This window comes from Pangasianodon hypophthalmus, chromosome 13 (assembly GCF_027358585.1).
Source record: "Pangasianodon hypophthalmus isolate fPanHyp1 chromosome 13, fPanHyp1.pri, whole genome shotgun sequence".
Classification (NCBI taxonomy): Eukaryota; Metazoa; Chordata; class Actinopteri; order Siluriformes; family Pangasiidae; genus Pangasianodon; species Pangasianodon hypophthalmus.
Window position 1 is genome coordinate 4,788,709 of NC_069722.1, and position 15,082 is coordinate 4,803,790.

At 38.2% G+C, this 15,082-nt stretch overlaps 1 protein-coding gene across 14 annotated transcripts in view; it reads right to left on the reverse strand.

Annotated features, from left to right (window-relative positions):
• Nucleotides 1–424: 424 nt before the first annotated feature.
• The window catches only part of srcin1a (SRC kinase signaling inhibitor 1a), a 163,053-nt gene continuing 148,395 nt past the window's right edge, over nt 425–15,082 (reverse strand). For all 14 annotated transcript variants that reach the window (XM_034310031.2, XM_034310030.2, XM_053239031.1 and 11 more), the window contains 2 exons: nt 13,905–14,018; nt 425–5,663 (listed from right to left, as the gene is read on the reverse strand). In XM_034310031.2, coding sequence (XP_034165922.2) covers nt 5,661–5,663; nt 13,905–14,018 — 117 coding nt within the window. In that variant the 3' untranslated portion in view covers nt 425–5,660. The remainder of the gene's footprint in view (nt 5,664–13,904; nt 14,019–15,082) is intronic.

Below are 15,082 nucleotides of genomic sequence, written 5' to 3' on the forward strand. Positions count from 1 at the left end.
TTCTAATAACATGCATGTCAACGTACTACTTTTACTTTTAACTTCCTCCAACTTCTAGTATATCCTCTGAGCAGCTTTAGGATCCTGTGAGTTAGAATATTTGGTGTAGGACTGTAACGTAATCCAGGATACACCCGCGTTTCATTTTTAAACATTTTAGAATTCGCCAGCGTTTAGATAGCTTATAAAAATGAGCACATTTTCCTTCATTCCTCACTCGACTCTCACACACACCTTTACGTGCATCTCGATTCACCTTTCATCTGAGCCTTTTCATCTGTGTGGATATGAAAACTTTATTTATTTTTTTTAAAAAAAGCACCTTTTTAAGTGTACTGATACCTTAAAACATGAAGTGGCAACAAAAATGAAATAAAACTCCAGATGAAATCTCAAGGATGCGATAAAAAAAGGCACTGCAACGTTGTTGTAGAAGAGAGCTGGAGTTTATTAGACACACCACCACAGCAAGTATGTACAAAATAATTTCAGCTCTCTGAATTCCTCGTACAGCAGGGGAGGGGAGTGGGGGGGTAAAGTTTCACATTTCTCACAAAGTTATTCATCGTTGGCATCCACACCGATAAATTAGTGTCTTCTTTTCTTCAGTATAGGCATCTATATTTATACATTGATAGATTATTTATATAGAGATCTATATTTCTTGTAGAGGTGTTGGTTATATCGCACTACTCTAGAGATGGGAGGGTCACGCTACGGACTCTTCGCCGTGATTGGTGGCTGAATCCTTCTGTGACACACACACTCGGCGACTGTCAATCAAATCTGGTTACCACGTCACCACAGATTACAGTAAGACTGGACATGCCTTTGCCACGAACATATCTGAAGTATAAAAAGTCACTTTTTCCTACTTTTAACGCTAAACTTTTTTATTATTATTATTTTTTTTTTACATCTGTGCCTTTCTATAGTCTCTCTCTCTCTCTTTTTTTGATAAAACATGTAGACAACTTTATTTATTTATTTCTTTTTTTAAACAATGGCACCGTGCGACTGCTTTTATAATATACATGCATTGCTATTTATTTTAATAAATACCTTAGAACTTCATCTTTTTAAATAAAACTTTTTTTTTTGTTTCCTGGACATAACATTTTTATGTATAACTCTAAGAATGATGCTTTATATTTACATAATATCGACTATTTTTAGTCTAGATTTGTTTGATGCCAAGATTTCCAAACATCCACATGTCAAGTAAAAGCTTCCTAAAAGGGATAAAGTTAGAATAAGTTAAAATAATCTACACATCATTATGTTTTTCATGTGCTTTCAATTCTATTGCAAGTGTGCTCTTCGTTAGCTTAAAGAACATAATCGTACATTAGCTATACATAACTGTTAGCCAATTCTCTTTCACGACCAAATAATACACACATGCAATTCATTGCGTTTTGCAATTGTGCCTCAATACCAAAAAACGCATAAATTTTAGGTTTCGCTCAAAACTCATTACAGTTCAGGGTTACAGTAAGTGCAGAGAGAGCGCTCGACCCGATCTCACAGTTTCAACAGTCACACTAACTCTGTCATCTTTTGGCGGGTTGGTCTCGGATTCACCCAACATTTTCCCAACATTTTCACACACAAGAAACTAATATAAAATCCGTATTAACAAAACTGCTAATTGCACAATCTAAAATGATAGCAACTCTATATTACATAGAATTCATACTGTACATTTAGGTCAATATTTTCAACTCAATATATAAAATGTTTTTCTCATGAATAAATAAAGGTAATGTGATGTGAAAGTTGTAATTATATATATAAAAAAGCAAAGGAAAAAAAAGCTGTACAAAGCAATTTCAGTTAATATAAAACAAAAGAGATGATAAAGGTTTGCATCATTTGTTTTGTTTAGGGACAATCATATTACCAATCTATGCCAAAAAAAACCCCAATATGATACATATTACATTCATTATGAACTAAAACTAAAGCTAATCACAGATATTATAATGCAAATTGTGATTTTTTTTTTTCAACATGGTTTATTCATTGTCTAGAACTTTGGGACTTCCTTCAGCTCTCCATGGTTTAAGGATGCTAACACCTCCATTAGCCCTACTGTGTAATCCATGGATAGAGAAAGTGTGTGTGGAGGGGACAGATGTTATGGTCAGGGCTACACTTCTAGAAGTAGCCAAGCTGCAAGCATAGCACTCTGAATTATGAGGTTTTGGGGATCGGACTGTGATCAGTACTACAGAAATGAACTGAATTAGCTTGAGGCCTGTATTCTTCCAAGCCGCGCTGGTGCCATTTTCATAATTCTTGTGCTGTGAACATTCTGATTAAGGATTCGACAGTTTTACGCTTTTACTTTGTTGATTTTGGGCTGCTTTTTGCCTCTTTCCTTTTTAGAGAATGTCAGTGGTGCTTCATACAAACCTAATAAACTAAAAGCATACAAATTCAATGCAAAAACCAAAAAATTAACCTAGTTTCTCTCCAGCTGTTCACATTTCCATCTGCAGGCGGATATCTTTGGCATTTTTTTTGTTCGAAACCTGTCAAAAAATGAACGGCAGCCAAGAAGCAAAATCATCCAGTGCCTTTAAAGATGACATAAAGGCCACCTGCCAATCAAGCAATTCATTCAACTCGTCCTGTCAGCCTCTCTAAAGGCCACAAATCAAGAGAGCTCTCTCAAGAAAAAGCTGCACACAGTAAGACAAATCCGCTGCAGAGAGCAGAGCTTTGTTTCTCTTTTCTTTCCCCAAGAAATGGCAAAGGCATTCGCCTACTGCCAGGCTGAGCTGAAGCCAGAAGAGCCAGATTTGTTTCCTGTAATTAAGTTGATTTCCCTTGTGGAACAGAAATCCTTCCAAAGCTGACGTTTTGCACCAAATTCTCCATAAAAAAACGCAAGCACGTGTGCTAATCTCTACTCCGGCTGCCTGCTGCTCTCGCGGGCCCTGCTCTCAGGCCATTGTTTTCATCTTTGCGCCGAGACAAATCCATTTCCAACACTTGTTCTGTCAAACAGCTAGAAAGAAAATCCGTATTCTCTTAATACTCTCCTTTTTCTAGGAATTTCTCTGAAAGCAAGACCAAAAACCGTGTCTATGACACATTTGCTGTTGCCACTGGCAAGTTAAGGAGCTTATGAGTTACTGAGTGATGAGATTAAGAGCAGCTAAAAGTTGTCCTAATGGAATGAACAGTTCAACCTTTTGATTACTTCTACCAAAGCGGTCTGTTATGACCCTCCTTTGGAAAAAGCTCCTGAACACGAGCTACTCTTTGAGACCTTTAGGTTTCTGGCTTAATAGAACTATCTACAGTTGCCCCCCATTCAACAGGCAAGTTCTCCAAACACTACACCAATCCTCTCTTGGATGAATGAGTGACTGATTTATGTGATTAAGAGCAACTGAAATTTGTCCTAATGGACTGACTGGTCTAATTTTTTGAGTGCTTCTACCAAGGTGGTCTGATTTTGACCCAACTCAGAAGAAAGTGCCTGAACATGAGCTTCACTTCTGGCATTTTATATTTCTGGTGACTTAGAAAGATCTATAATTGTCCCCTATAGTTGTATAGTTGGAAAGTTCTCCAAACGCTACACCAATCCTCACTTGGATGAATCCATCTGCTTTTCTACATTGTTTTATCAAACAGAGCTTCACATTGTGCATTGTGGCAGTGCCCAAGGGTTAAACAAAGTGTGCCAATCTTGTGCTGATTGTCAGATACAATCACTGTACTTTATGCTTTGAAAAAAATGAATGTTTGGGAAGGTCCTTCCTTTCAGTCTCTTTACACATGGCTGGTTGTGCTTTCATGGAGCATCTACACCTCCATCATGCAGTAATGTGCCTTAAATAACCTTTGGACATTCGGACAGCTCTCCTTAGGCTCTCTAATTTAGCCAACTGCAACTTTCTCAACCTCCTTACTGGATTCTAAGTCTGTAACCAGCGAATGTCCTCCTACGTCCCACAATCCATCTGTCGCACTTGTAACTTTGTGTCAAGTTTGAAGAAATATGGAAAATGACAATTTGAATCAAAGACTCTTTTCCTTTTACATACTGGAATTCCCACCCGTTTAAAAAAGATGATAGCACCAGTTTCAGATACTTGTCTTCACCATTAATGTCAAGCTACCATTAATGCAAATGTAGTTTCAAAGTTAGAGCAGCGGTCCTTAAGGTATAATTAAGTATTTTAATAATGTTCATCTACAATTATCTTTCTGCAACTAAAGTTAAAAAAGACATACCCCCTAAAAGTACCTCATCAGGTGTCATCATCGTTCTGAGTGCGGTATGTTATCTGTTCTGTTATTACCCAGAGAAACCATCCCAGAAATAAAAAGGTTGATTATACAGTTTTGTTTTGTTGTTTTTCTCAAATTCTGCCATTTTAAATATTACGATGATAAAAATCTGAACACACATTGACTACTACTGTACTCACTTTTGGATTATTGCAACTCTACCTTCAATCACACATGTTCACAGTCTAGCTAATTACACTTGATAAAAATCTACCAGACACCACTAGGTCTGTGAAAAGGTGATATTTGGCAGGTGGATGACTGTGTTTGGGGTAGAGAGTCCTTTCTCTGGCCTCATGTGGGTAATATTTGGCTGGCCCACTGACATGATGGTGAGCCAGGCTAGAACATGGAGGGGATCCAAACCCATCTGTGGGCTTCTTGAGGGAAACTGGCAGTACTTTCTGGGTTCTGGACGATCCAGATGGGAGAAGAATAAACCCATAATGAATGAGAGATGGTAGGCAGTGTGTGTGTGGGCTGTAGCCTGCATCATTCCTCAAGCATTTAGCCAAGATGGAGGAGGAGATTCTACATGACTAATAACTTTTTAAATTCTATAAATTCAAGGTGTTTCTGTTGTTCTTTCACCTTGATGTGGATATCCTTTTGCATGGAGGTTCTTCCTTGTCCCAGTACTTCACTCAGTGTTTGTAGCTGGAACAATCTGGGGCACAACATCTTTTCCTTACTTCTTGTTTGTTGCACCATTGCCAATCAAGAGGTTTGGGTCATGAGATGAGCCGGCGGACACAGGAGAGGGGGTTGAGGCTGAGGAAGAGGAGCTTGAAGAGGATGAAGAGTGGCTGTTGGAGTGGGGAGGTTTTGAAGAGTTGGTGCTCTGTTCTCGGAGGAGCCGACGATGCCTGAGGGTGGTGGCAAGCAGCAGGGCCTCGGTTGAGAGGGTGGCCAGGAGGGCTTTGGTCTGGCCAGAGGAGGCGAACAGATCCTCCTGATGGTTATTACAAAGCCCAGAGGGTAGACGGCCAGAGAAGCTAGCAGCCCGGGTGCTGGGGATCAGAAACAACTCCCTCTAGGGGCAGCAAGGTGGGAAAGTGCCAAGCAGAGAAGACAGAAAGAAGAAAGTGAGGAGGATGTATACCATGTGGATAAGTGAATAAGTTTGATTGGGGAAGTCTTTCTTGGTCATCCATTTTAAGCAATCGGCCCCACATGCTCATGGAAGGCCTGGTTAGGGTTTTGGTTGGGGATCCTATTTTTCTCACATACATCTAGGAATGGGAGACTAAGAGATGTGTACACAAGGCCGAGGAGACTCCAAGGAGGATGATGAAGAGGAAGAAGAGGAGAGGGAGGTGGGGTCAGGTCATGTGAAGTTGAGTTTCTTCTCACTGGGGTCATGAGGTCACGGGTCAAAGATGTCAGTTTGGCGATGTGATAGCATCGTCCCACGGAGAGGATGAGAGGTGGGCAGGTTGAGGAGGATGAAAAAGTAAGGGGAAGGGTCAGAGAGATGGAGAGATGAAAACAGAAGACACTCATTAGTATTGAGCATGCATGATGCCAGGCAGGTACAACAGCAGTGAATGGTGATTGTACAATAAAACCCCTACATTCACACAAGTAACAAAGCAACAATTCATTTTCTGTGTATGTGAGCAATAGGGAACAATGTTTTCAGCTACAACGGCAAAAGATAAAGCAAAAGTGTGACATCTGAATTATGAATTTCTTAATTCTATGAAAATTAGGTGTAACACGGTAAAGCATCATATCCAAACAAGTGGCTTAAATGATTCCTCGGACCAATCCTTTTGTGCCTTTCTTCCAATCCCCGCCCACAACTTTAGTTCCTACCTGCAATTAGTTTCCATTTACAGTTTGATGTGCAAAAATAGAAAAAGAAAACAACTTTTAACTGGGATTTCATCTTAACTTGTCATATCTGACTTCTCATTACACATCTACAGCAACATTATGAAGAAAAATAAAGCTTGGAAGGAAGTAGTGGAGGTCGTTGGTACCTCTACTGAGAATATGTAGCTAGTACAGTTAGATGGCTTTGCTAATCTGCCATGAAGCTACTACAAAGCTGATCACATAACATGTAAATCAAACTTAAATACATTTTTTTTTTTTTAAAAATGTGGTGTGTATAAATTGTATAGTGAAGTGTAGGCTATACATTCTCATCATGTTTCTCATCAGAAAAAAAAAGCTGGGCAGTGACAAACTGCAAGAGATATAAACAACTTGTCACATGCTAGCGTGAACATAGGATTAGACCAAGTTCACTTCAGAATGTTAAAGTAAAAGGTGCTGTTTATGGTGCCAAGGTTGATACAATCAATTATCTAACACACACATATACACAAACATAAACTTTTATACCACTGAATTTTGTCAAAATGAGTTCTTTTGTAGATCCTGAAAAAAAAAAAATTTCAGAGAGATTTTACTTAAGTGTTACTTATAAAAGCTACATAAACCTACTTAAACATTAATAAATTTTTATTCCAATAGGCATCTAATATCATAGACTGCTTTTATAATTTTCTTTTCATAACACACAAGTCGGTTGATTTTTGTTGTGTTACAAGAAGTACATTGAGCTACCTAGTTGTTATGATGCTGTAATAAATATGAAAACTTTAATACAATAATGTGTTTCAGTAGATTTTAAACCTGGGCCATGTTATAAACTAATTAGCAATGTGTAGAGATGCCTCATTACATTGTATTGAATGTTTCCATCTGTTTCTCACATGGAGACCAGGATTTCTGTCCCCCAGGACACTTCAGTCTCTCAAAACACACACCTTGGGTTAGGTTTCTTCATTTATTTTTTTGAAAACAGGGCTAAAAAATAAGGATGTACCAATCTTTATATACTCTGATACACTCTATATACACTCCGATCATCACGAGCAGATAGAGGAATACAAAGGATGTTTGCATTTTACATATTTGTGAAAGAATTTGGCATGTGGTTCTTTGCATTCAAGAAGAAATGTATCATAGCTTTACCCTTTGCCATGTCAGCACATTGCAGTGCAGATGGTAAATTAGTGTACAAGTCTTAGATCTGAAGGTGAAGCAGATGGCGCCTTGAGCAAGAGAGAGACAGACAGAGAGATAGAGGGAGAGGGAGAGAGAGAGAGAGAGAGAGAGAGAGAGGTAGGAGAGACAGAGAGAGAGAGAACAAATCCACAGAGAGATAAAGAGTGACATGAATGACAGATGGAGAAGAAACTGCAAAGAACGTTTCTAATGTCAGAAATTCAGAAGCACAGACAAGGTCGCTTTTGCACTCAGTAATTTCTTTTGGTGGAACAGGCCATTCGTTAATATTTTTATTTAATTATAAGTGTGGAGGTCTGGGAAAACCTGTTGGATGTTGCTGTGACTGAATTCTACAAAACAATAATGATAAAATGACAAAATGCTGTTTTTCTGCTAATAATATGCCTTCATCTCTACTTCAGGAAATCATAAATATACAGTATTTTGGTGTCATCCTGCAAAGATCTTGGCGTGTAAGGCACCAGTTTTAAAAAACGCAGAGGTAAAGACAGTCAGTTGGTCTAAACATATCTAAAGCCTTGCTAGCTGTGAAATTTCCTCATGAACGGATCACATTTTTTGATAATTATATTCCATAACCAAAATATAGTAGAATATAATAAGCCTAATCAATTCTGTTTGCTTACACACTGTGTACAGATGGTTCTTCAGTTGTTCTTCTGGAGGAACCCTTAGAAGATTCTATGTAGAACCCTTAATGCAGTAGACCCCTTAATTATCCAATGAACTCTTATACAACAGCTAGTTCCGGTCCACTAATTTGATTGGTCGAGCAGCGTTCCAAGAGTGCATATATTTGGTATAACCACACTGGGAAGTTTCATCGTGTGTATCACTCCACTCGTTTGTGTTCGCCACGTAAAATTCCATTTCCTACAGTAGTTCAAGACTGTTAGTACAGTAGTGTTAGTGCCATCATCAGTGCACATGGTCAGCGATACTTTTTTATGAACATAACTTCTGACTTAAAATATGAATGCTCATCAGATGAAGATGGAATGGAAGAAGGTAAGCCAATTTCACCAGATGCACCTTTATTGTGAACATACAAATCAATGTGAGCTAGCTAGTCAGCTAGCCAGTGGGCTATAAAGTGATGTATTTCTGCCATCGGAGCAAAAACAAACAAAACATTTGACCATATTCTGTCCGAAATGTCACTTACTTGATATTCATTTCTTGTTTATAGAACTGTTGTATAAAAGCAGTATCGCACTCGCAATTGTGCGGTTCTTCTGAATACTCAATGCAATATTGCTTAATCAAACAACTCTTCTCTTCCTCACTTTTTTCCACTTTTTCGCTGCAGCTTTTCTGAGCTCTCTACACTGCAAGCTTGCTTTTTTCCATGCTCCATTTAGCTGATTCTTCCATAAGGTCATAAAAAAGGCAGTAAGACAGAGTAAAGTGGCCGTAGCTGCTGGGGATCATCACACAGGGTGCACATTACAGTAAGAACACAGCATCTTTTGTTGTTCTTACATCTGCACTAAACAAAACTCTCTTATGAGTTTCTCTTTAAAGGAGAAAATGATGACAGACCACCATAAATTATAGCACAATAAACAGAACTTCACAGACGCAGCAGCATCAGCATTAGCATTGTTGAATTCTGATGTTTTAAACTAACACGCAACACCCGAGAGATTGTCCAAAGAGTTCGGAAGAAAGATGTGGCCATGTTTTAGAAGGCATTACACATTGATATCTTTGAGCAACACAACATTTCCAATATGCTGACAGATGCTAATGAAAGCTAATGCCAAACAACATCTGTTAGGTTTAATGGGACAATATATCATTGGGAAAAATAGAACAACTATTCTGTCACTACACCAGCCATTTTGGGTCAGAAATAAAATCTTAAGTCAAAAAACAATTACGAAAAGTTATTGGTACACAAACTTGAGCTAGCACCTGAGCTAGCACACAGGATTATCTCAGACATCTGATTCAGACATTACGTCATGCCTTGCTTCCTCCAAATAGACCACATTAAAGTGCGGACACAGAGTTTCACAAGTATAATTCCCACAATGCACGGCAATAGGCAGTGTCCAGACAACACATCCTACTGGGTAGAGCTGTTTCCTTAAATTGCACTCAGGAGGCTGGATGTTTTTCATTCGGTACACCAACATCTGATCTAAATGCTTTCCAGTTTGTACATCAACTCATGGGATTTGACACAAGAGAATGTAATCATCAATTATTACAGTGCCTTGAGCAATGTTCTCAACATGTTCATTTATCTGTCCACCTACAGCATACAGGTGGCCAAACACTGATGCAATAACTTTGGCGCTCATTGCAGTTGTTAAGAAACTTGTCATGGGTAAAAAAAAAAAAAAAATATATATATATATATATATATATATATATATATATATATATATATATATATATATATATATATATATATATATATATAATTTTTTTTTTTTTTTTACCCATGACAAGTTTCTTGTTTACATGTTACATGTTTAGAGCATGAAACGTGTTAATTGATATGGCAAATCCAATCAAATCCAATCCAATGCCATTCCAGTGATTCAATCCCCCTAATGATACTCAGTATTGGATTAGTATGTGTCTGAGGAATGGTGTTTTAAACACAAATCATCTGGATAAGGTAACAAATGGAAGTCAAATAAAACACAGTGTTACAATGTGGATTTATATAAAAGGAATAAAACACATTCGAGCCATGCTGTTATAGAAAAATAATCAATGTCTGGTCATGGTGTGATGCAGAAGGCTTCACTGAAGCATTTTTAGCAATCAGTATCAAGTGTGTCCGGTGGTATAAAGAAACCGGTAAGGATTGTGAGGCAACACAAGTCACAATGGAAGAATCTAGTAATGGCTCAGGGTGCAGGTCACTAGGCAACAGAGAAAGTGCCACACTGCTGGGTTATAAAGTAATAACGCATTGTTCAGCTTGGGGGAAACAGGAGTAGGCGAGGGAATACTGCATACACAGGAGCTATTTGGAGAGAATTTTCATAACGGAAGGAACGGGAAATTATGGCAGTGATAAGGAATATCATCATGATCGCAACAACATAATGGAGGAAATATGACTCCTATTAAACAGCTTACTGTCATTAGAGGGCAGAAAATCATATTTTTGCAAAGGGGAAAAGATGAAAACTGAGAAAACTGCAGAATAATTGTTCTCTCGTTCCCCCTCTGTTCGCCATCAGAATCACTTCTTAAAGCAATAGTTCATGTTCTCTCCTTACTCTCTCCTAAATTTTGTCAGTCAAGACGCTTTGTATTTGAAGATTGCTTCTTTACTTTGGCGTCAGTGCTACCAGGCTAATATTGCTAATGAGTAAGGGATGTTTATGGCTTCCAGTTTAGCATCACAGAAACTGCATGTCTAAATCATCACCCACTCACCTCAAACATCTCACACAGACTTGCTGATGTGGTTTCTGACACTGTATGACAAACTCTTCTGTATTAAAATAGACCAAAGGGCATCTTGATACTGAATCACTTTCGTCCTTCGGCACATACAGTAGTTTGGTATCAAACTCAGGTAGGAGGCGTGGCCTAAACATGCCTTTTCCTCATGTTTATTTTAGTCTACGTTCATAACATTGCACTAACCAATTTGTTCATGCATTGCTCATAAATCTGTGTATTTTTGGGCAATTGGATATTAAAGATAAAAAAAAAAAATCGCACCATGCAGGACGCACTTTACAATCCCAGACAGAGAGAGAGAGAGAGAGAGAGAGAGAGGGATAAAAGAGAATGGTGAGAAGATGGAGAGTGATGGGGAGAGAAGGGCTAGATGGATGAAGCTAGATAAGCTTGAGATGAAAGAGCAAGTGGGTGCACACTTCAACACTTCATGGAGTATACATGATACTGAGAGAGAGAGAGAGAGAGAGAGAGAATACAGCATCCATACAGCATGTGAGAGTGCTGGAGGTCATGCTCTCCATTTCAAAGAGAATAATTAAAGGTTTATTTAATGAGACAAGCCAAAGTTCTGATCAGAGCCAGTGTGTCTGAAAGAGAGACCTCTCTCTCTCTCTCTCTCTCTCTTTTCAGCACTCTCAAATATATACAGCTTGTTAAATATTAATATTAGTACGAGCCATAAGCTTGGCAGGGTGAAACAGGGGCACACTGGGTACTGGCCCTGCCTTATACACTAGGGCTCCTGGTTCAATCCTGATCTTGGGTGAGGAGATCTGAATGTTCTCTTTGTGTCCATGTGGGTTTCCTCCATGTTCTCCAGTTTCCTCCTACTTCTAAAAAACATGCCAGTAGGTGGACTGTCTATGCAAAATTGCCTCTAGGTGTGAACGTGTGTGTGTGAATGGACTGGCATCTGGTTTAAGGTGTATTCCCAACTCTCTCCTAGCGTTCCCAGGATAGGCTTTGGATCCACCACGATCCTGACCAAGATAAACTGCTAAAATATTGTGCTAATCAGTGTGACTTCCACCTTCCACCTCCTTTCCAAGCTTCATTTTTCTTCATAATGTCTCTGCATACATTTAATGAGATATCGTATAAGATATAAAAACCAGTTTTTTCCTTTCCAAGGAATCATTTTAGGCAATCGTTTGGATTTATCGCTTTATAGCTAATTTGCATAGAACTGAGAAAATCGCGGTTCAGCTTTCTACTATACATATACACACACACACACACACACACACACACACACACATACATACATACATATATATATATATATATATATATATATATATAATGTGTCCTGCATAAATGTTTAAAATTCAATCACTGCCCAGAGACTTCTATTATAAGCTTCTATTATTTCTTCGTAAACTGTTTATTTTTTTTTAAAAACATTTTCAAATTCTTGTATGTGTTATGTATTACACACACACACACACACATTTCAGACTAAATGTCAGCCTACAAGCCAGCCACTGAAGCTGAAGTTTGTATGTTATTGTTTGCGGTCTGACTCAGTGCATGCGATGTGATCTTATCGTCAGTGCTGTGAGTGTGTGAGTGTTTGTGGTTAATATGGCTGACATTAAACTGTCTGCCGATTGACTGGTCCAAAGACGAAACGCTATCAAGAGTGTATTTGTATCAATTCTACGTAGACTGACTACAGATCTAACCCATAGGAGGAATTCATCTTGACACCAAATCCATCTTGATTTGTTTCACTATGTTGCTGTGCACTCCACCTCCATTTCTCCCTTCACCTGTCTCCTTTCGTATGATGTAAGTTTTTGAATTTTAAAAAAAAAGTCTTCTTTTGTCTGTGGGTTCTCGAGGGAGCTTCTACTGTGGAAGTGCACTTCAGAGTCCCTGTCTGACGCCGTCACTGTGCTTTTACAAAGATGTGCTTCTTATCATTGTCAGAGAGCTCTCTTTCAGCCTCTCTTCACTCACGAAACACATGCAAATGCATGCGCACACACACACACACACACACACACACACACACACACACACACACACACACGAATTCACCTTTTTTTATTGGAGCAATAAAAAAAAAACTTGGCCCTGCTTTATATTAACCCCATAAAATCTCAGCTTAATACTCAGTTATTAATCAGTAACTAATAGGGAAATGTACACTGTAAAAAATTTACTGTAGCGTTTACGGTAATTTACTGGCAACTGGTAGCCAATGAAGTACTGTAAAATTTACAGTAAACAACTGTAAAACATATTTATAGTAAAGTACTGAAATATCATACATAGTATAAAATAACACATAACCCAGTATGTTGAAGCAGAATACAGCTGAGCTGAAGGGTCTTGCTCAAGGAACCAGTCAAGGCAGTTTGGAGGTGCTGGGATTTGAACACATGACCTTCTTATCTGCAATGTGAAGCCATAACCACTGAGCTGCCACAGCTAGCACGACTAGCTTGCATTGATTCATTGCAATCTTTTAGTGGTGTTAATTCAGTGCTAGAAGTAGTTGAATCAATGCAAGCTTGTTGCAGTGGTGTAGTTGTGGTGGCTCCGTGGTTAAGGCTTTGAGTCACAGCTCAGAAGGTTGTGTGTTCAAATCCCAGTACATGCCAAGCTGTCATGGTTGTATCATGGCAAGACCCCAAACCTTCAGCTCAGTTGTATCCTGCATCAGCCAAATGAACAAGCGTGCTGGGTCATGTGTCATTTTATACAACATTAAGATATTACAGTACTTTACTGTAAATATATTTTGCAGTTGTTTAGTGTAAATTTTATAGAACTTTACTGGCAACCCAAATAGCCAATAAATGACTGTAAAAATTGCAGCAATTTATTACAGTGTATGTAATTATTCACATACGTCTGGACACACTAACTGGTCTTTTTTTTAACAAAAGTTTCCATGATATTCACCCACACCTCAAAGGATCATATCTGTAGCTGACATACAATCTGTAACAGTCTAAAGTCATGAATAATTATTCCATTTAAACATATAATTCAGTAATTACTACTAATTCATGAGAGTTCAAGCTGATTTTATGAAAGTTTCATGGCAGTTGAATATAAATCAGTCATTGAGAACAGGGGTCAGGGGTGAAAGGGCGTACCTGCTGTTGTCCCTGGCTCTTGAGGAAGTCTTCTCTCTGTTTGCCCACTTTGCTCTTGTCCAAGCCGCTCTGCTGGAGGTGCTTTAGACGAGATATCGCCTTTCCATCACCACTCTGAGAGACAGACAGTAAGATTTTTTACATTTTTCTCCGAAATTTTTTAAACTTATTTAAATGTCTGTTTTTCTGCATATTCAAGTGTGACGCATTACAGAAGGTGAAAGCAGGATAAAGAACAGGCAATAGATAGTGCATATGCAACACACACACACACACACACACACACACACAAAATCCAACTCAGAAAATAGGTTCAGAAAATAATCCGCTCTGCAGGAAAAGATAATAATAACAGATTTGCCTCTGTAATTATTGCTGAGTGAGCGTTCTGAACGTTCTGTTCTTTCTCTCAGCCTCAGCTCAGACATTAAGAAGTGCTTCTGGGAAAAAGTCACTCAGTTGAACAAATCATTCAAAGTTTCAGCACCTGCTCTACCTGATCACCTCAACAGACTGTGAGAATCACGCAACACTAATGTCCTGATTTAAACCATAGAGGTATTAAGACAAGCATAATATTAAATACAAAATTATATTGTTTGCGTATTGTACACATTTACTTCTAAATATCATTGTTTATGTGATGTAGCATAATCTGTCTTTGTCTTTGTGTTGTAAGTTACACTTATGATGTATTTTCTGATGTTTTGATTTCCTTATTCAGGCTGTTATTCAATCTGTCCATCATTTAAAGATTTAACCAGATGATTATGATGTCACATGACACAAAAAAACAGCGATAATGAATGTATATAAATACCACTGAAGGGCAGGTATTAAATTCTGCCACTGAAAGAAAAAATTCTGAGTAATATTTTGAAAGTCCGTCAAAATTATGATGCTTTCATTATTGTTTTCATTTCTCCTTTCACATTTGTTGGTTTTTCATATCGTACGCGTTATCCTAATGTCAATTCCTTCATGCATTTATATCCTGTTTTTGAGGATTTCAAACATTAATCCCAAGAAAGTGCCAGTTTTACAAAACTTTCATAATTGGATGACTCATTAAAACTTAATCCAGTATTGCACTTGTTAAAAAGTAATCACAATTTGTGCATTTGGAGATGAAAGCTATCTTCACACTGTCTAGCTTGCTTAACTTTTCTCCATTATGA